This window comes from Eleginops maclovinus, chromosome 16 (genome assembly GCF_036324505.1).
Source record: "Eleginops maclovinus isolate JMC-PN-2008 ecotype Puerto Natales chromosome 16, JC_Emac_rtc_rv5, whole genome shotgun sequence".
In the NCBI taxonomy this organism is placed as follows: domain Eukaryota; kingdom Metazoa; phylum Chordata; class Actinopteri; order Perciformes; family Eleginopidae; genus Eleginops; species Eleginops maclovinus.
The window spans coordinates 20,235,755-20,257,445 of NC_086364.1; the positions used below are offsets into that span (position 1 = coordinate 20,235,755).

The 21,691-nt window shown below is 40.6% G+C and overlaps 1 protein-coding gene across 2 annotated transcripts; it reads left to right on the top strand.

Annotated features, from left to right (window-relative positions):
• Positions 1-1,526: 1,526 nt before the first annotated feature.
• Positions 1,527-21,308, top strand: smurf1 (SMAD specific E3 ubiquitin protein ligase 1). 2 transcript variants are annotated; one of them, XM_063903216.1, is made up of 18 exons: positions 1,527-1,790; positions 9,515-9,553; positions 10,512-10,620; positions 10,947-11,080; positions 11,165-11,230; positions 11,331-11,406; positions 12,419-12,630; positions 12,723-12,807; positions 13,716-13,862; positions 14,596-14,830; positions 15,519-15,622; positions 16,866-16,980; positions 17,090-17,268; positions 17,389-17,526; positions 18,143-18,263; positions 18,372-18,573; positions 19,488-19,572; positions 19,692-21,308. In XM_063903216.1, exons 1-18 carry the CDS (start codon positions 1,736-1,738, stop codon positions 19,789-19,791), a joined length of 2,202 nt encoding a protein of 733 aa, XP_063759286.1. In that variant the 5' UTR covers positions 1,527-1,735; the 3' UTR covers positions 19,792-21,308. The 2 variants fall into 2 exon arrangements, with proteins under 2 accessions (XP_063759286.1, XP_063759288.1); XM_063903218.1 differs by having other exon boundaries at positions 19,497-19,572.
• Positions 21,309-21,691: the final 383 nt, after the last annotated feature.

Sequence of the window (21,691 nt, forward strand, 5' to 3'; positions counted from 1 at the left end):
TCCTTTGGGATTTCCCAACTGTGTGTGTGTGTGTGTGTGTGTGTGTGTGTGTGTGTGTGTGTGTGTGTGTGTGTGTGTGTGTGTGTGTGTGTGTGTGTGTGTGTGTGTGTGTGTGTGTGTGTGTGTGTGTGTGTGTGTGTGTGTGTGTGTATTGAAGAAGTAGTACATACACGCGGTTGGGCACAGGCATTCTTAAGGCCCTTTTGATAACTCAAAAATACCCAAAAATGTCGACTACACACAATCCAACTAACAGCTGTACATGAGCGTTTCAGAGGGATAAGCTTATTTGTGTGTGTGGGTATCTGTTTCTCGCAATATACTACAACCACCTGTGGAGTGTCGATACATATATTGTACAACCACATGATAAAACTGATGAGGTGCAGTCCTAGATTCAAAGAACAGACTGAAACATGATTCTAAGAGGAAGGCTGAAAGGTATTGAAATCATTACTTCCACCTGTGTGTGTGCGTGTTTGTCTAGCCTCTGGAAGTGTGTGGTGTCCTTCCAGACTTTTCACTGCTTATACGGATTTACTATGTCCTGTAAACAGGCTGGTGAGAGGGTCCATTGTTCCACCAGCTAATACTGCAGTCGTGCAGCTAACCCCAGGGCTGCTAAAGAGCCAAATCCCTCCAGCCGTTATACCCCAACACCAAACTCTCCCACAACCTTTAACCGGTCATAATTTACAATCCTGACCAACATTTTTGTAAGGCATATTGTATGATTTTAGATAAAGAAATGCATTAAGGTTAATTCTATTTGATGTATGTTTGAGGTTTCCACATCACTACTTGCTGGTTCACTTTACAATAAGAACCATAGTATTTATACCACAGACTTATCTTTATGGAGTAGCTAAGAAATCGTAGATTCTGAATATTTATAAGAACATGGAAATCAGATGTGTGGGAGGGTTAATGTGGGCAACAATGGGGAAAAAAATCTCTTTTACTCCATGATATTATGCTTATGCAGTTGAAATGCATTAATTGTTGTTATTATATGGTAGAGAAAGATAATAACTATAAAAGGAAACATAACATCTAAGACCCTTTTTGTCTCAATGTAGATAGTGACGCTAGAGGATCTTGAATGGAGTATCTTTAAAATAACTTAATTTTGGGAGTAAATATCCAAGTCCCGGTGGTATTAAAGAGGTGATTGTGGGACTGGGAGTAACCATAAGAAATATGTACTCTTAAGTACATGTCAAAGAACCAAAGTATATTCAATCCTTGCTTTCCCATTTTATAATACAGTAGTTCTTATTTAAACGACTATTATTATCCGTGTAATCTATCTTTATAATCATTAGAATACAGTTGAAGACGGTAAATTAACATAGGCTATATCGAATGTATTTTCGTTTGAACTACTGTAGAACACAGTACCTAAAAGAAAAAGCAGAACTGAAGGCTTCAGTGTAAGAATCTGATCTTTACGGGCACGCCCACGCTTCCCGGACGCGCGTCCGTCACGTTATACCCGTTAAGGACATGACGTCAGTACGTGCTTGAGCCTGCCCGAAAATGCTCTCCCGTGTTGTTGGATTTCGAAAGAGCACAGGACTTTGCGATGAAATAATACATTTTTACCCGTAAGGAAAACAAAAACAAACCGCATGTTTTTAAACTTAAATGTTTCGCGTTCCCATTGAGTGGAGAAACGGTGTTTTTGGAGGGGACTCCAACGGGGAAGTTTGAGTGATCGTTTTTTCCCGGAGTGATGTCGAATCCTGGGACTCGGAGGAACGGGTCCAGCATCAAAATCCGACTGACAGGTAAAAAAAAACGACACCGAAAGAAAGAAAGCGCTTACGGTGCATGTTTTAACTGGAGCTAAAATGTTTCCCCATACAAACCACTGTTTTAAAGTGTTGTTATTAGCAAACCTAACAGCGTCTCTTTGAAGCTCTCGGCTCTGCTGTTTGCCCAAACATCCGGTTTTTGTGTGGCAAACACAGCTCATGGATGTATAAAGAGAACTGGATACAGCGTCGGAGGCGGGACCCCGTTCATTCCTATGAAAGATGTTTAGTGGCGCATGAAGTTCAAAACGGCCTGAGCAGAAGTACCCGTATGTGGGCCCATAGAGCATGCGCAGTTTGGTTTTACCTTATGCCCTGTCTCCGATCTCCCGCTCTCAGCTCAGCCAAATGAATGGAGAGGGGGAAGTAACTCTGGAGCTTTTAACTTAATTTTACAACTTGTAAACCCAATGATTTAAAAAAAGGTCTATACAATTGTTCGAACTAGGTAGTTTATTTAGCTAAAAAAAAAATGTCCACTGATTTACAGACGTCTCTTTCCCAATGTAAGTCAACGGGGAAAGAGTGTTTTTGGGCCCAGTGACGTCACGGACTGACACTGAAGTTGTAGTACCGCCGTTTGGTCACTACTAGAATTTGCTCCAACGGCCGGCACACTTCCTGGAGGCACAAGTGCTAGCTTGTAGCTCATACGCTAACCCAAATTACCGAGAGGACAGTCGAGAAAGCCACTCACTATCAATGTGGGTTTCACTGTGTACAAGTCCTAACCTTACTGATCATTAGAAACGCCCACTCTTGAAAGCTATAGTAAAAAACTTTATGAATTGCTAATACTTGTTTCCTAACCAGCTAGCGTTAGCTTATAGTAACACTGTAGTTACCGTTGACCGCTAACGCCTGCTAGCTACACCCATATTTTTGGGCTTTGACCAGCCGAACACATCGCTTGACGCGAATGTGATGAGCTCTGATCCTGGGATTAAAGCTAATGTCGAACTACAGTCTGTGTGAAAAAAATCCATCTCAGTGTATTTCAAATGCTAGCCTGCATTAGCCATGAGTATGGATTTCGCTGCTGTGCGGTGGTGTAAAGTAACTAAGTAGATTTACTCAAGTACTTAAGATTCAAGGGTTTTATTGTCATATGCACAGTAGGTACAGTGTAGTTATAGCAATGGAAATAAAGTCCGAGGCTCTTTCAACAATGTAACATAAATATATATAAGACATAAAGCAATGAAATAAACAACAAATACAATAGTGCAGGAGAAGTGAGCAATGTGCAGGTAAATGGGTTGGCAGTAAACTATATACATGTGAAATATAATAACATGAGCTAAAACCGAAAGTACAATTAAATACTCACCAAGGATAAAATAGTGCCTTCTGTAGTAGAAAAATAGCTACGTGAAATGCAAATAGATGAATGCTTAAAAGTTATCAAGGCACATCGGAGCTCAGGAGTTCAACAGGCTTATGGCCTGTGGAATAAAACTGTCTCTTAAGTATAATTCTGAGGGACTTGTCCTTTACTTAAGTATTTAATGTTTACGTACACCTACCCCACTACAGTTCAGAGGTTAATTATGTACTTTTACTCTCCTACATTTATTTATTACCTTCAGTTATTTGGCAGATTTTGTTAAATGATGTGAAATATAAACAACACTTAAACAATACTTAAGTTCCACCTGGAGTAACATTCACAAGCTACCCTGCAGTATACAAAGTAATTCAATTATAATCAAAATATTGGATATATATTATTCTCAAGTGGGCCGGTCTGTATTTGAGTACTTGTACGTTTGGTATTTTAAGTATATTTTGATGCCATTACTTTTGTACTTTTACTTAAGTAACATTTTGATTGCAGGACTTTTACATTGTAACAGAGTATTCCTACACTGTGACACTTCTACTTTTACTTAAAGTACATCTTCCACCTCTGCTTCTGTGACATCAGTAGCAGGACAAATGTCTGACTTGGTAATCTCAGTCTTTCCCAGTGAAGCTTGACAAGTTTGCTCTTTTAGGCATCCTGTTATCTACTCAAATATTTTTGTTCGTTTTAGGGTCAGTCTTTCCTCTGTAGGGCACATAGGAGTCTTTTCTTTCTCTCACACACACGGACACAGCTGGAACAATGGTTTTTACTGTAGCTAATGTAACCCCACTGGGCACCCAGGGGCCTCTATTCAAATGGAAATGACCACTCTGAGCCGCTGGGCAGACGCCTTGTCCTTCTTCTGATTCAAAGTTGAGCAAACATACACCATAATGTGCTTGCCTGTAGACTAAATATTTCTTCTTTTGGTCTGAATGCACCAGGAGAGCACTTCAAGTGTATGATTGTGAGGGGTGTTTTTGAGTAAAGTGCTGCTAGCTGGCTGTTTATTTTCCGACTCTATTCATTTTTTATTTATTTAAAGGCAGCAGAGTATTTCGATTTTTTTCAGAGCAGAGATTTTTGACAGAAGCTAGACTGTGATCTGACATACTCCTTACCTTTTTATTCTACGTTTTTCTCATTTTTATTACAAGATATGTGTCTCATTTGGCAATCCAGGCTCACAACAGCAGTATATCCTGGTTTAGTGCAAGCCCTCCAAGAAATCAGTTGATAGATTTATTGACAAGGAAAGTAATCCTGAGCTTGAGCCCTAGTTAGAAGAAATGCAGTCATCGTTCTATCACTGTAATTGGTTCAGCGATTATTTTGCCCTAAAATTGCAATTGCGATATGATTCATGATATTTGGGTGATTGGTCGTATTTGAACCATAACACTCATTTTGATAGAAGCATATATTAAATGATTATGAAGAGGATCTGCTGCAAACAAAAACATTTCATTAAGTCTGTGGAATCCAATTTCTAGGCCTGGAAACCCTTTCAGTACTAACACGGTAAATACAATGCGAGTAATCTGTTTAAATAACACCAAGATATTCTTTCAGCAAAAGGAACGCTTTATCAGTGTTTTTATTTCAGATGATCCCCATGCTAAAAGAAAGTAGTGAAAGTGTGTGTTTTACATCGTGGAGAGTGTGTGTGATGTATGAGTTAGCAGTCACTCATTATTTCAGTTTGGATTCAAACAGTGGTTCTTGCCCCTGACTGTGCCCCGCCCCCACAGGTATGAGAGGAATTGTAATTGGGTGAGGAATGTGTGATGAGCCAATGGGAGAGCTATGCTGCGGCTGGCCGGCGCTGTGTTTAGTCTGTCAGGGAGAGAGAGGGTTTGTTTGGCCTACATCTGAAAGGCCTGTGTGTGTGGCGGGGACGCAGACAAAGACCAGGGCGAGTCTGACACTGGGTCACATTTTAGAGACTGAGTTAGGTTTATATGGACATAGGTTAGCTAACCAGGAGGCGATATTCTGGTTAGCTAAATGAGAAGTGCTCTTCTAAAAGGGTCAAATTAGGTTACATGATCGAGTGGGATGTGAACGGAGACTTTTGGAGTGAATAGAAGAAAAACGTGATGAAAAATCTAATCAAATACTGTCCTTACTGCGATTTGAATTTTGTAATCCAGATCTGATTAAATTTCAGTGAATTATGCATCTGTAAGTGAAAAATAAGCATTCTGGACTACTGCAGTTTGCATTCTCCTTTGGCCCGAGGAAAACTAGTTGCTTTGTTTGGGTACGAAATGCTTTATTGTGAAAAGAAATGTCATCTAATGCATAAAAGAATCACTGATTCAAGGGACAAGATAATGTTATTTTGCTCATGATAGGAACACTATCCTGCTAAAGTTTTGTTCCTTTGCAGTCAGATAAAACACTGATATTTTTCCCAAACACGGGGCAGTGTCATGACAGCAGGCGACATGGGATAGAGGTAAAGAAAGTGGCAGAATGAGGAATCACTTAAGATAAAAAAGAGCATTCGAAAAGCGAAAGGACTCAATAAGCAGCTCAAGTGTGTGATAGAGATAGAGGGAGAGGGAAAGGGGGAATCATGCTTACTTAGGAAGCAGCATAAGCACTTCTAATCCTCTCACTTACTGAGCCAGCAGCCTGTGCAGAAACACGAAAGAACAGAAAGTCGATTTAGGAACTGAGAATGGAGAGCCTGTGAATGCGACACCAGAGAGATGCACTCCAAAATATTATATGATAGTGTTTTTTTATCAGTGAAATGTAACCTAGCTTCTGTATTTGTTTGGGGAACTGTTTGTCATCCTGGGTGTGTGTTTAGCTGCCGGAGCAGGGCATGTTATTAAGTAGGTGAGATGTTTGCTCACTTGTCTTTGTTTTGCTGGGAGGAGAAGGTTACACAGGAAATGGCTTTGTTGTAATCTCACATGGATCCCTCTGCTTTACCTAATCTGATAAATCTCAATATTTATACCTTCTTGGCTCGGATTTGTGGTCGTCACGATTATTGATTTCAATTGAAGGTAGTTCATGGCACCTTGGCAGCTTTTCCCCCAGAAAACGTGGCCATTATTTTGGATTTAAGACGCTTTAACGAGCTTCTAAGCTTCTGCAGATTTATGGTTCTTGTCATACCTGAGAAAATAAATTACAAAACTATTTGAGGGAGGTTTGGCTTAAAAAATGTTGCGGCTTCAAATTCTTAGCGCTGTTGCTTCTGAGGTGGTACAGAGGTAGCTCTCCTTTCCTTTAACTCTCTTGAAATGCTGTGTATTCACTCAAGATTGTAAAGAATTCTTCCCCCCGCTGGCTCTCTCTTGGTTTTTACAAAAAAAGTAAAAAAAGGAAGGGACATAAATGCCAAAAAAAGAAAGCGGCAGCGGGGTAAATTGAGAACCAGCTGAGCCGAAGCTGTGTGTCTTTACCAGCCGTGACCTTGGCAGAATGAGGAATTTCCTGAGATGCTGAGAAAAGGGCCTGTCGCATATTCAGTGCCACAGAAGAGCTGTTCAGAGCAGGGGAACAAGAGAGATGAGGGTTGAATTAGGGGTGTCTCTTCTGAAAAGAAATTGAAGCATAAGAGGGATAGCAAAGAAGTGACAGTGCCGGGAAAAGTCTTCTTCTTCTGCATCGTCTAAAAGAGGAAGCAGGGGCAAATTAGAAACTTGATTCTGTCCCGCTCCAGCTGTGTTTCTTTCATTGTGTCTGTGAGAAGATGAGGTCTGAGAGAGGAATGTGTGAGTCAGCAGGAGGAGGAGGAGAAATGAGCAAGGTTTCGGTGAGGAAGAGGAAAGGATATCCTGCAGCCATTCTCCATGGGTTAATCACAGGAAGTAAACCACCGTTAGCCAGACACATTTACGCCACCGCACTAAGTCACCACATCCTAAACCACCCGGCTGGCTGACTAACTTCCAAGAGGTCTGTCTGGGCCAGAACAGATCATACCCAGGTTTTAATTTGGCCGCAAAGATATGATAACACTGTCAGGTGGTGTAGCAAATCTGGCAGGAGCAGCAGTTTTAATAGATCATGGGATGCTTGGTTTTTCTGAGACAAACCCACTAATATTCATGCCTTCAATGTTGCTGTAGCGGTGAAATTATAGAGAAATAAAACAGGAAATTAACTCTCAAATGAAACTGCTGATGGGGAACAAGATGTATGAATCTTACGCAGGAAAAACAGACCCAAAGTCCAGACAAGAACGTGGTTTGGTGCAGTTTCATTCCACTGATCCAATATCCAACAGAACAGCGACAATGGTTTTCCCATATCTTGCCCTTTTTGCCTTTCCTGTGGCCTCCTTTTGTCTTTCCCTGCTCAAAAACCATATGCCTATTCTGGTGCGCTAATCCCACCCACACCTGTCTACAATATATACATTACAACCAGGTGTCCGGATCATCCTATGCCCAAAGCCGCCTTCAGAATAAAAGCATAAACCACTACTAAATAATGAATCTAAAAGAATTAAACGTTGGAATGCAGGTATCATTACACTAGAACGTTCAAAACTACTTGGTTATTTTTAGATTATTTCATTTTTACCCCTTTCGAAATAAAGATCCAAACTAAATGAATAATAACATGTAAAGTATTTCGTTTATTTCAGAGAGACGCAGCGGACTCTTGACATTTCGTTTTTAGCTTCTAAAACAAATACAATATTACATTTTGAATGCATTGCGCTTAGTTTAAAGCTCGCATACACATTCATTTGTTGAACAGAGCCTGCTAAACTTCAACTCAGTTTAGAAACTGACGGCACTCCCCCTTCTCATTGCATAAAGATGATTGATATGATATGATTACACACAGAAATGGACCCAAAGCACCTCTCCCTTTTTTTAAAGTATTCTGTCACATTCTGCCAATTGTTCCAGGTCACCAAACACCGCAATTTATCTTAATTACCTGTCAGTCAATGGTTTAAGTTACCTGCCTTCAGGGAGGAATCCATATGGTAATTGAACACCTACATACCTGCAGAGCCAGGGCTGCTGATGCCCCCGAGGATCTTACATCCCCTCTGTCCATCATGGCGTCGAAACTAACATATATATATTGTAATATGAGTCACAATATTGCCTTGTCTTTATTTTAATTGAACAATCTAGTATTTGGGTCATGGTGTGATTGTTTTTAATGAGTTGTTTCTGTGTAATTATGTAGGAAACAAAGACTTTTCCTTAAATCTGTAGAGTACGATTCGTAGGCCGTGACATCTTTGCACCACAATATTTATTCAGAATGACACTCTGAAATATTAGGCCTCCTGCAGTTTGAATATTGCACTTTTCCTTATTGTGATTTTAGCAAAATTACTATTTATGTCTTAGCTGGATAATCTGCTTAACGTAGGAGACAACACCTAGTAATAATGATGATGATGATGCTCTGAACATCTGTTCTGCTTGAGCTTTGAAATTTTAATTTTATTCTATTATTTGAAAACCACCAGACTAAAACAGTCATAAAAAGGGAGTTTTGAGTTTGGAACAAAGACAGATTCTCGGATGTGTTGCAGCAAAGAGACCTTCACCTAGAGCTATTTCATCAACATGTTTATATCCAATTTGTCCCAACTTTCAGATCACAACGTGTTCCCAATAATGACGTTAAAGCTAGTACTTAGCGCCGGACATGTATACATGCAGTGTAAATATTATTCTAGTTATTACGTCAATTACAGGTCACCCTTTTTGACTGCATTACATCAGCTGTCCTGCACACAGGCAGCCTGTTTGCGTTCCATGCCACACTGCCCTATAATCAGGTCCTGGTCTAAGTGAACATGCTGTGTGTGTTTTCTTTCAATAATGAGTTTATTGCTGTGTTGTTTTAAGCTTTACTGCGCTGACCTAGAATGAAAAAAAAAACGCCACCTTACAGGCAGCCTGGCAAACAAATAACAAGTCATTGCACACACACTCCCACACACACAATAAAGTAAATACTTATTGCACACTTAGAAACTCTCTAAAGTGTAGTTTTGCTCTTGGGATCCACAGAGATGATGTGGCAGCAACGGCTCCCTTCCACTCTCACTGTGGGCGGCCTGGGGTGTGTGTGTATGTGTGCATGTTGTGTGTGTGAGATCCTGACACTAGTGTATACTTTACTGCTCGTTCTCCTCATGCAAGTCACATAAGTTCTCCTGCTCATTACCATCCTCTGGCATTCATATATTATCCTAAGCAGCGTTCTTCCTCCACACTGTGCACCAGTGTAGATTTATACTAGCCTACACACATACACACACACACACACACACACACATCCTGATCTCATTTACATATTTGTGTGTGCGGCATTTTGTTCATAATGATTTTTCTTACTTTTTCAGTATTATGTGCCAAGAACCTCGCAAAGAAAGACTTCTTTCGTAAGTATTCAAATGTGCTCATTTTCATGTGCATGATTTTAACGTGATGACATGATGGGATGATGTGTTTCAATAAGGGTCTGTGTGTGACATCAAACCAAGCCTGTAAACACATACAGTGAGGCAGTGATGACATATTTGTGTCGGTGGAACCGGAAGTCATCATCCCAATGGCTCCCTTGAGAAGAAGTCAATGGGATTTTTTTTATTGGATTTTGGAGTATTACAGAAAATAAGATCTGTGGCAAACACACATTTATGATACTTACAGTCTCTGTTCAGCAGGAGAATCTCCTCTTATTAACACATTTTAATGAGTTTTGAAGCGTAAAAGCAATAGTCTAAAATTAAAAAGCTAACTTTAGGCTATAAAGGAACTACATCACGGTTACTGTCACCACCTCTAAGCTAAAGGGGGCTAACATTCGGAATGATGATAGCCTCCTTTAGCAACCTGTTAGCATTCACCAGTGGGGTATTTACTGCCGTATTTTATGTTGTAAAACAGAAAAACCTCTTACCCTTGTGTCAATGGTGACTTGAGACGAGGGCAGCCGAACTGTTAAAATGCTAACTCATTTCCCTGTTTAACGACTCATTCCGGCGCCACTCTATTGCCATAGATGTCCCACAGTTGCTGTTTGTCATGATCATATGCTTGTCTTAATTTCATCCACTTTTATCAAATCATTAAATTACGCGCTGCCCAAAAGCAGATCAAATGTGCTGTCATTGGGTTAGAGCTTTTTAAACTGGAGGCTGGTCTCAGTGAACGTACAGATAAGAATAACAATCTGCAGCAATGGAGAGCTCTGCTTTGTTGTAGATATGTTATCTGCATCACTTAAGCCAATTTAGATATTGCTCATAAGTAGATGTTATCTTCTCTGTGATTCACCATGGGGGATGCAAACTATTAATCTGAGCTGTGTGTGTGTGTGTGCGTGTGTGCGTGCAGGACTACCGGATCCATTCGCCAAGGTTGTGGTGGACGGATCGGGTCAATGCCACTCTACAGACACTGTCAAGAGCACACTGGACCCCAAATGGAATCAGCACTACGACCTGTAAGTCAACCGCACCACAACCACAGCTATTACACTTAAATACATGTTTTCTTACTGGTTTTATCTTTAAATTGAACATTATACCTCAAATATGTCTCCTTTTGTCAATTCAATTTGGTCCATTATTCTCAAACAACCATATTTCCCGCAAAGAAAAAAGCCTTTTTTTTAGAGACTTTATATTCAGGGTTGCAACTAATGAATGTTTTCAACTTCTTTTGTTCATATTTATCTAAAGGCTAGAGAGACAAAACTTTAGATTTTTGGCAAAGGACTATGTTGTATTAAACTTGAAGTCATTTGTAAATCTTACATCTGTTTTTCAGCTACATCGGAAAAACAGACTCCATCACGATCAGCATATGGAACCACAAAAAGATCCATAAACGACAGGGGGCGGGCTTCCTGGGCTGCATACGACTGCTTTCGAACGCCATCAGCAGGCTAAAAGACACAGGATGTAGGCGTCACTTTATTGTGTGATTTTTAAATACAAATAACGCAGAAATCCTCTTGTTTACATTTCATTTCCTTCCTTTTCCAGACCAGCGACTAGACCTCTGTAAGCTGAATCCCTCGGACAGTGATGCAGTGCGGGGCCAGATCGTAGGTAAGGGTTGGACACACAGATACATCATCTACAGATGACCTGTTCTGTTTGTGAATATTCTGCGGCTCCTCTGACCTTTTTACCTCCTGCTTGTGTTCAGTGAGCTTACAGACGCGAGATCGCATCGGCAGCGGAGGCCCTGTGGTGGACTGCAGGGGGCTGCTGGAGAATGACGGGTGAGTGTTCTGCCGGACCTCAGAGACACAAAAGAGAAACATGTTTTTGTTGTAACTTTGTTTAATGTTAACATAAGGTTTCCAGTCATGCTTTCTCAGTTGTAATATTTGAAGAAAAGTGATAAAGAGCCTTCCTTTTTGTTTTCGCCGTTTTAAGTGTCATTGATGCCTTTTTTAGGGCGTTAACAGACTGCAGTGTTTGCCTTGTTCTGATTCAGGGAGTGTTGGATACAGTTATTGCCTCTCTGTTCATTGTGTTTACACAGAAACATCCAAGAGCTGTAAACAAATTCATCCCTAAAAACACTTCCTCTCTTGTAGTTATTTTTTCACTGGTAAATTATCCAGCTTTCATTAAAAGAACAAAATATCTACAGCAAGCAGCTCTACCGCGACCTAAATACGCTCTTCTGATGGAAGCCAAACGCCCAGGGAGCTTGCCGTGTTTGTTTTGCCCCACATCTGATTGGATTGCAGCTTTCACACATGCTCAAACCAGCTTAACCTGGTGTTGAAATTCTTCAGGTTCCAAAACACCAGCGAGGTCTGCATACATCCTCAGTGAAGCAGCAGTGATGTTTACTTTTCAATCAGTGGAAAAGGAAACCATGTTGTATATCAGTCTCAAAGTATAGAAACATATTACTGACTTTTATCCTGAGGGGTCAAACAATATTCTTTCTAGCAATAGTCCCACTTTTATCCCAAGAATCTCCTTAAAGATGTTCCAGTGGGTGAGAGCTGCAAAGTGCTGAACATACAGTTAAGATAATTCTCATACTCGTAAAAAACTCGTATGCTAATAACGTGCCTCTCTTTCTTCATGCTGGCATCCCACGAGAAGTTGAACTGAGACTTATTTTGTCCGCTTGATGTTGCGCAAGATCACTTAAGTCATAGTTGTTATTTGTTTGATCCTCTTCCAATTTCTGGTACTAAAAGATCAAAACAAGAGCAGTTGACTCGTCATGTGCTTCGGGAAAACAGTGACTACAGTCGTGTATGTGTGCAGGCCTGTGTTCGAGGGATGCTTCAGTGAAGAGCCGCTGCCCTACTCAGACCCCACCGGTGCAGCGGGAGGCGGGAACTGTCGGCTCGACTCGCCCAGTCAGGAGGGTCGACTTCAGACGCAGCGAATCAGAGGGCAGGACTCGAGAGGCCACGGACACACACCTCAAAACAGACCGCACGGGCACCAACCGCCTGACCTGCCGGAGGGATACGGTCCGTCAAACATTGCCCTTCATAATGAACACATCTCTCATGTATTCATAACTATAAAGTCATTCAACCCCTTTCTTTCTTCTTCTTTACAGAACAAAGAACGACGGTGCAGGGCCAGGTTTACTTCCTTCACACACAGACGGGCGTCAGCACCTGGCACGACCCTCGAATACCGCGGTACGTTTACACCCCACTTCTCTCAAGTCCAAGCAGAACCTGAAAGGAGTCAAGGCTTCTGTAAACCCCTCTGACTATCTAGGTCATTGCAGCAGCAGAGGACATAGAGCAAACTGTAATAGAAAGAAACAGTAGAAAGTACCAAACATATTGGAGATTAAACAGGAAAAAAAGTGCGTCTTTTTAAGGATTTGTCTTCATATCTTTTGAGGTACATTGTTCAGAAATAAGCTCCACTCAGACTTTTTATTGAGATTCAAATTTTTGGACTTGCATCAGATGCAGAGCGGAGCTAGCTTAGCATTACATTATTATTATGAAAAAAACAGAAGTTGATATAAAAGAGCTGCTGTTGAGTTCTCTCTGCACTTTTTGTATACTTTTCCACTATTTGAACATTTTATATTTTAAAAATAAAGGCTCTTAGAGTCTGAAAATGATGTTTAGGAACCTTAAATGCTGTGACCTAGCGGATTTCATTGTTACTGGTATCATGAGACTAGAAAAAATATTGGTACCAGCCATTAGAATCTGGATAATAAGCAAATGTTTAATTAAAACTGTTAATTGCATTGTCGTGATTCAGCTCTTTGATATAGAGCTCCAAAAATATCCAGAAAATTCTCGTTAATATTGTCAGGTTGATTTCAAACGTGAAGCTGAGCCTGCATGTCTCTGTTGTGATCCTAAAAAGCATGACATTTGATTTCACAAAGTGTGCAGCAACCCAGTTCTGCAGTAATTACACCAACAGATTAAGGGAAAAATCACCAGGTTTTTTTTCCTAAGCGCTTTGGTTTAGTCAGAGGTTAAGAACAGTATGTAGGGTCAGAAAAGTTAAAGAGATCCGGTTGCTGCTCAGGATTTCGACTGCTTTTTGAAGTTCCGCTCTTTGTTTTGTGATGCAGGGATCTGGCCAGTGTGAGCTGTGAGGAGCTCGGCCCGCTGCCGGTGGGCTGGGAGGTCCGCAGCACCGTGTCAGGCCGGATCTACTTTGTGGACCACAACAACCGAACCACACAGTTCACAGACCCCCGCCTACACACCATTATCAGGTACACTAGACACATCGGAAACAGAGAGGTGCAGTGACGACGTGTTTCTGTTGGACAACCTGTTGGAGTTAGCAGGATCATTTCCACATATTAACACCACTTTAATAATAGTTGAAGCACAAGTGCAATCACCAGAAGTAAAGGGCTGACATTAGGCTATAGAGGAACTACTGCGTGGTGACATGACGTCATCACCGCTAAGCTAAATGTGGCTAATGTTGGGCGTGATGACGTTTAGTCGTCTCATTTAGACTCATGGTAGCAACCGCTGTTTTTATGAGATGTAAAATCTATGGACATCCAGCAGTGGGTTATTTAAAGACGGATTTTAAGTCGTTGAACAAAATGTGAAAACCCTATAAGTTTGTGTTACCCAAAAACTTTAAATAACAACTCAATTAAAACAGACGAGCTAACCAGAAGTGCTAAAATGCTAACTCCTTTCTGGCTTAAGGACTCATTCCTGCACCACTCTATACACCCATGTATCCCTCATGACAACATCCATGTACACCTTGGTGACAGACATTCATAACCCATACCAACTAATACTTATCTGCGGTTAATCTCTTAGGCGGGACTCAGACTGTTCTGAACATGACCGGTTAATCATCGTGTGTAAACAGAATCGCAGGCTTACAGATTTAGCTGCTCGGGCTGCAAACACAGTAATCCAGTTTTTCCAAACATGACTCTCTGACATGTTTCCTCATGTACTTCTTCCCACCTCCAGCCAGCAAACCCAAGCGAAGGAATCCTCGCAAGCCCCCCAGATGGAAGTGGGGGGCGAGGAAGGGGGAGGCGTCGGAGTGGGCGGAGGAGGAGGAGTAGGTGGGGATGGAGACGTGGCGGCGCGGTACGAGAGGGACCTGGTGCATAAGTTAAAGCTACTCCGACACGAGCTGTCCTTACAGCAGCCTCAAGCCGGACACTGTCGCATCGAGGTGTCCCGGGAGGAGATCTTTGAGGTGGGTGTGGAGAGGGTGGGGAGCAGGTGGGGAGCTCCTGTAAGATGTATCTAAAGAGCACAAAGCACCCCTGATTGTGCATACGTTCCATCCAAGTCAGTCTGCTGTAGAAACGGCTCCTTTTGTACACACATTCTCCTGTGGCCATCAAACTTTATAACTCCTCCCCCTTACACAGGAAGGATCATTAAAACAATAACAACACGTGCAAAGTTTTTAATGTCATTTAATTTATTTAGTACCATGTGCAATTAGTATTTTACTGACTGTGCATTATGACGTGTCACCATCACAGGCTACTTCTTCTCTAGGGGGGCACTGTTTTACTTCTATATAACACCTTGTATTGTATATTTGACTTATTGTGTATTGCATATTTTACATACATGTATCTGTATTCTTTGTTTTGTCATTTTGGAGCAACCTGGCAAAAAGAATTTCCTTGGGGTAGTTCAATCTACTCTATATTAACCCTACAGCTCCTCTTTTAATATCTTTATAAAGCCACTGAACACTTTAAAGGCCTATATTTGGTTATGTGACATATTTTCCCTTATATTTGGACAGAAAACCAATAAAGAAGTTGTATAAAAGCTCATAATCTTCTCTTTCCAACAGTGTAGACAACTCAAAACGTGTGTTAGGGTCAATGGGACTGACTTCTGATGTGTGGCGTGTGTTTGTTTAGGAGTCATATCGACAAATAATGAAGATGAGACCCAAAGACCTGAAGAAGCGCCTCATGGTGAAGTTCAGAGGAGAGGAGGGTCTGGACTACGGTGGGGTGGCCAGGTAATTCGCTGTTCACATCTAGGATCTCTGTTGTGTTTGGTGCAGGCTTTCCATTTTTGTCATCAAGCCTCTCAGTTTGCTTTCTTCAGTCACATTTAATCTCCCTGCTGAATCAAGTGTTACTCATTCACAGCTCTTTGTGTTTTTAAAGCTCATCTCATCAGAATTATGACACACCTTTATTATAAATGCTTTGATATATTTATAGCTTCTTAAATAATGTGCCCTGTTGCTTATTTGGGGCGTGTTTTAGACACATTTGTTCAGCCTATTCTCCCCCTCTGCCGTGCCTGCTGTGGTTTCTATTTGATTATTTTATTTCCTTAACATCCGGTTAGTAAACTCAACCTAAAGCAGACTGTGGTTAGTACATGGTAGCTCTGGGTTAAAGGCATAGTTTGTATTTTCCCAATGTGGGGTACTATGAGAATCTAACCAATAAACTGCTATGGATAGGGTCAGCAACAAATGGATATCAGTCTAAATGAACCCTGTACTTTAAACATGTTCAGCTCTTTATCCTGGCCTCAGACTGCCCTTTAAACGTGGAGCTGAAGCTGTCATCTGTGTTCTCTCGTCAAAACCACCAAAGTCCATTCACAAAAACAGTAATTTCAGCCTGCAGAGGACAGGAGTTGTTGGTGCACCGACGCCTCCATTGGTTAGTTTGTTTGTGTTGTTGTGTGACTTTGGTGTTTCAAGGGGTTAGTTAGGATTGACCAAAGTCACAAAACAACACAAACACACTAACATATGGAGCCAGCAGTACACCAATAACCCTGTCCTCTGCAGGCTGAAATGACTGTTTTCTGTGAATGGACTTTGGTGGTTTTGAAGCGAGGACAGCTTCAGCTCCACGTTTAAAGAGCACTCTGAGGATAAAGTGCTAAGGCCTCTTAAGTGTTCAGTTCCCAATAGAAGGGCTGTCTGATAACAAGATTAATATGAAAATGAACTAATATAGGATACATTCAAACTGAAAGTCATTATTTGAAGTGGCTAATATGTTTAACATTGATTTGCTTCCAGACAAAAGTACCTCATACAACCCCACTTCAAAAATAAGAGCTATACCTTTAATGCTTCCACATCTGTTCAGTAGAGCTGTTGGTTTGAAAAAAAGAGACTTCATTCGACACAGGGGGCTACGTCATGTACTTTTTTCCCCTTCAGCTTTCTCATTGTTTTCTGATTAATGAATGTGCTTCTGAACAATGGTTAACCATGCACTGGTTGTCTGTAGGGAGTGGCTGTACCTGCTGTGTCATGAAATGTTGAACCCCTATTACGGCCTGTTCCAGTACTCCACAGACAATATCTACACACTACAGATCAACCCCGACTCCTCCATCAACCCCGTGAGTACACACACACACAGACACACACACACTTTTAAAGTTATGCTGAATAAGAAGGCTCTCTCTGACCGTGTCTGTCCGTGTCTCCGCCTCTCTCACTTCCTTTCAGGACCACCTGTCGTATTTCCACTTTGTGGGCCGGGTGATGGGCCTGGCGGTTTTTCACGGTCACTACATCAACGGGAGCTTCACGCTGCCCTTCTACAAACAGCTGCTAGGAAAACCCATCCAGCTCAACGACCTGGAGACCACGGACCCCGAGCTGCACAAGAGTCTCGTCTGGATACTGTGAGCAAACGCACACACATCTGACAGCAGAGAGAGATTTATCACACACTATTTTTTGCTCTATGTCCTGCACTGTCCCCTTTTGGATATAAATAGTTAACTTTAATACTCTTCGTGCAGAGAGAACGACATCACTTCGGTCCTCGACCACACGTTCTGCGTGGAGCACAACGCCTTCGGGAAGTTCTTACAACACGAACTCAAACCCAACGGTCGCAATATCCCCGTCACCGAGGACAACAAAAAGGAATACGTCAGGTGAGAACGGTCACTGTGTTATACTCCACCTTCCTGGGCAATTCAGTATTAATATCTTATTGACACTAATACACCACTGTTTTTATTTTATTCATCATGTTATATATCAGCGTACAATGTGCCTTTTTAAGCTCATATTTCTATTATATTTAACTGTATTTTTGTTGGACATTTTACTTAAAAATCTTATATTCTTTATTAATATCTTTATTTTATATTCCCTCTTTTGCACAATCTTACTTTAACTTCCTATGATTTATATCAATATTATTTTTCTATTTCATGTTTTATTGGACATGTTACTTAAATATCCTTATTTTATATATTTTTTAATTATTACTTTACTTGCTTTTAATAAATATTTGTATTCATTATTTTGCTTTCATTTATATTTTTTATTTGTTTTCTTTTTCTTTTTGATTTATTCGTTTATTTTATTCTGAAATGGAGCAATTGTCTAGAAACCCAATTTCCCCCCCAGACATATAAAGTATTCAGATTTTATTGTGGGAGTTATCCAACTAAGCCGTTGATACAGGAATATGCTGTCTTGTAGTTGTTTTCAGTTTACCACCGTGTTCTTATTGGTCCTGCACCATGTGTGTTTGTATTTCAGACTTTATGTGAACTGGAGGTTTATGCGAGGAATTGAAGCCCAGTTCCTGGCACTACAGAAGGGATTCAGTGAGCTCATCCCCCAGCATCTCCTCAAACCTTTCGACCATAAAGAACTCGAGGTACATCTGCAGTCCAGCTCATCTTGCGTGTTTTTTTAAAAGTCTTTAACGCATGTTTTCTATGCCACCTTTGCTTCCTATAAACCTATACCTCTCCCTCCTCTGCAGTTGATAATCGGCGGGCTGGGGAAGATCGACCTGGCGGACTGGAAGACGAACACGCGTCTGAAGCACTGCACCAGTGAGAGTAACGTGGTGCGGTGGTTCTGGCAGGCGGTGGAGGCCTTCAGTGAGGAGAGGAGAGGACGCCTCCTGCAGTTTGTCACAGGATCCACCAGAGTCCCGTTACAGGGGTTCAAAGCGTTGCAGGGTGGGTCACTCACCGGCTCAGATAACACACACACACACACACATTCATATTGTACCCACATCATATATTATGTTCGCCTGATGCTAACATTAGGTCCGCTAATTAAATGTATCTGTCCTCCTAATGAATGATTCAATAACATATACTAGCAGAACGATAACGGAGTCAAATACAGGCTGTTTATGGTTCACTTTTAAGGATATTTGACTCCTGTATACACATCTTAACAAGAACATATATGACATAGAGATGTGCAGAGATACTTACAGACTTCTTACATACTTACTGTCCATTTATCTGACCGTTATTTTCTAGATAAAACAGTTCAAAACAAGACAAATTGTATAAACCGCCTTGAATCATCTTTGAATGATTCAAGAGAGCAGTGCATCCCATAAATGGAAGCATATATACTGTACATTTGGTCTGTTTGCACTGATAGGCTTTATTTCTCGGGTGCTCTCCTCTCTTTTAAAGCCTTCAGATCGAAACTATAAAGAGCAGAGGGAGGTTAGGTTTACATGCACTTTATATTGTCTTTGGGTAACTTGTATAGTGCCCCGTTGTTAGACTCAGACATCTAAAATATATTTGCTTTACAAATGCTGAACATACAAAAGCATCATGTTTTCCATTTGAGAAGCTGGAAGCTGGAAGCTGCAAATGATTTCTTATAAACACACTCACTATCTCACTACTCGGATAGCAGCCAATTAAGTATCTTGTTTAGAGACTCAGTTTGATCAACTAATCTGTGGATTCATATATATGACCAATATTTGTTTCAGTTCAACAATTACTATAACCCACATAAAACTCATTTAAAGTTTGCGTGTGATCATTCCTGTGTAAAGACTGTTGAGTGTTCTGTGTACCAGAATAGAGCAGTGATAACTAGAATGTATGTGTGTAAGGTTCTACAGGTTCTGCAGGACCAAGGCTCTTCACCATCCACTTGATAGACGCCAACACAGACAACCTGCCCAAGGCCCACACATGGTAAGGACCATAAAAGGAAAAAGATTACAGTTTCGGTTCATCAAACATTTATGATACACGTTTTCTTCAGCCGTTTATAAATGAAAATGTGGGTGATAATTGTCCTTTTCCATCTCCAGTTTTAACCGGATCGACGTCCCTCCCTACGAGTCTTACGAGAAGCTCTATGAGAAACTGCTGACTGCTGTGGAGGAGACCTGCGGCTTCGCTGTGGAGTGACGAGTCCAAAGACAACCCGACACACACAGACACACTTGCGCTTGCACTTGCACACAAAAACTATTTGACTTTTTACATCATATACACACACACATCAACAAAATATCAAAGTATACACGGAGTATACGGAGCAGCCAAGCATCACAAGAACACACTTTGGGTCTCTCGCCACCTCCTAACCACCAAACTGTTGGGGGGGGTTAAAGGAGGTAGCACAGCGGGAGAGGAAGAAGATACAAAAACAAATAAAAAAACGGACAAAAAAAGTATTTTAAAGTTTTTCAAATGTTTTGAAGAAGCATTTTTATCCTTCAGTTTTAACAAGCTATGATGTCATTCTTCAGAATGTCTACCGCCGCCGTGGACAGAATCGGCCAATCACATGCGAGCCTGCGAACTTTTAGAAAATCTGACATGTGAAGAAGAAGAAGAAGAAGAACAAAGCGGAGACTGATTGTCTTTCTGTCTGACAAGCTGATTGATTGACTAGTATTCATGCTTTATGTTTAACCACTGTCGTGTATCAGAGAGTGCATGTACGTGTGTGTGTGAATGAGACTGTATTTGTGAGTGTGACAGAGAGAGAGAGAGAGAGTGTGTGTTTCAGGCATGGCACCCTGTTCCGCTGTAAAAATGATCAAATGAGCCTGCTCATCTGTTTTTTGCTAACTTTTTGTCTCCTTCCGTTTGTATCTGCGACCACTCTGATCCACTCTGATATTTTTATTATTTATTACTAAGTGATTACTGACCAAGCTGCTATTTGCTCTACACGGAGCCCACACTAATCTCTTCATTACCCCCCCTCTCTACCAGAGTTGAAGGGTCAATTCACTTACAATTCAAGTAATCCACAAAGTGGGTTTGATTGAATTTCGTTACTTTTTTTTTTTAACATTCATATAATTGCCGGGGGAAATAGTCTTGTCAGTGTATGAATGAACAGTATTTTTGGTGTTTTAAATACCATGTTACATTTATTTGGAAAGGGATCAATCCTCCCTGCCCTGGTTTTAAAAACTCTACTGACGCTACGGACCTGGATATTTAACAAGATGAGCCACGAGGACGGAGAAAAGAAAGGGTCAGCTTCAGGAACTCTTTGGTTGAATGTGACATGTATAATAAAATCTCAAAAGCCTTTCATACATGTTTCATCATCCATTTCACCATCTTGTTTTTTCTTTCTCTGTGGCCCTGATGTTGTTTCCATTGCCTGGATGTTAGAAAAAAGTAGTCCTCGTTCTCAAGACCACCATGAATGAACAAAAACTCCTCTTTGCAGTCATTAGTCCTCAAACAAAGTGAATGAAATTAAAAGACCTACACGTGGAAACAGTTGGGATTTGTTGTAGATTGATTATTGAAGACTGTTAAGCAGTATCATTTCAATCTGCATTTTCTAGAGTCCACTGTGTAATGGATGCAAGAGTATTGTAACTTACTATGTACTAAACATTTATGAAAAAATACAATGTAAATAAGATTATATTAAAAGAAATTAAATTGAAAATAAATGTCTTGTCTTGTGTGCATTTTCTTTGTGACTATCCATATCAATTAACATCTGTATATAAATGTATTCAATAAACATTTATGTATTTTTAATGTAGGAGATGTCTAAACCTGTTGATATTTTGTCCTTGTATATAGATCTTTTTTTATATCTATTTAGGTTATTGGGCAACTTAATATATTTATTATATTTTATCGTTTTATTTCACATACTTAAAATAATTGAGTTTATATTTTTTTGTTTTACTTACTTTTTTTATTTTATTTTTTTCGATCTTTTTATTGCACACCTCATTATATACCTAATTCAATTTTTAATGTAGGATCAGGATAAGAGTTTTTATTTTTACAATTTTCCAGCAAAATCTGTACCCAAGCTCAGTTT

What these genes read in the sequence shown, in the direction of transcription:
- smurf1 (XM_063903216.1), top strand. Translation starts at nt 1,736, where the DNA reads ATGTCGAATCCTGGGACTCGGAGGAACGGGTCCAGCATCAAAATCCGA. An exon ending in CATCAAAATCCGACTGACAG is followed by an intron (nt 1,791 to 9,514) that starts GTAAAAAAAAAC and finishes TTACTTTTTCAG; the next exon opens with TATTATGTGCCAAGAACCTC. An exon ending in CACGACCCTCGAATACCGCG is followed by an intron (nt 12,808 to 13,715) that starts GTACGTTTACAC and finishes TTTGTGATGCAG; the next exon opens with GGATCTGGCCAGTGTGAGCT.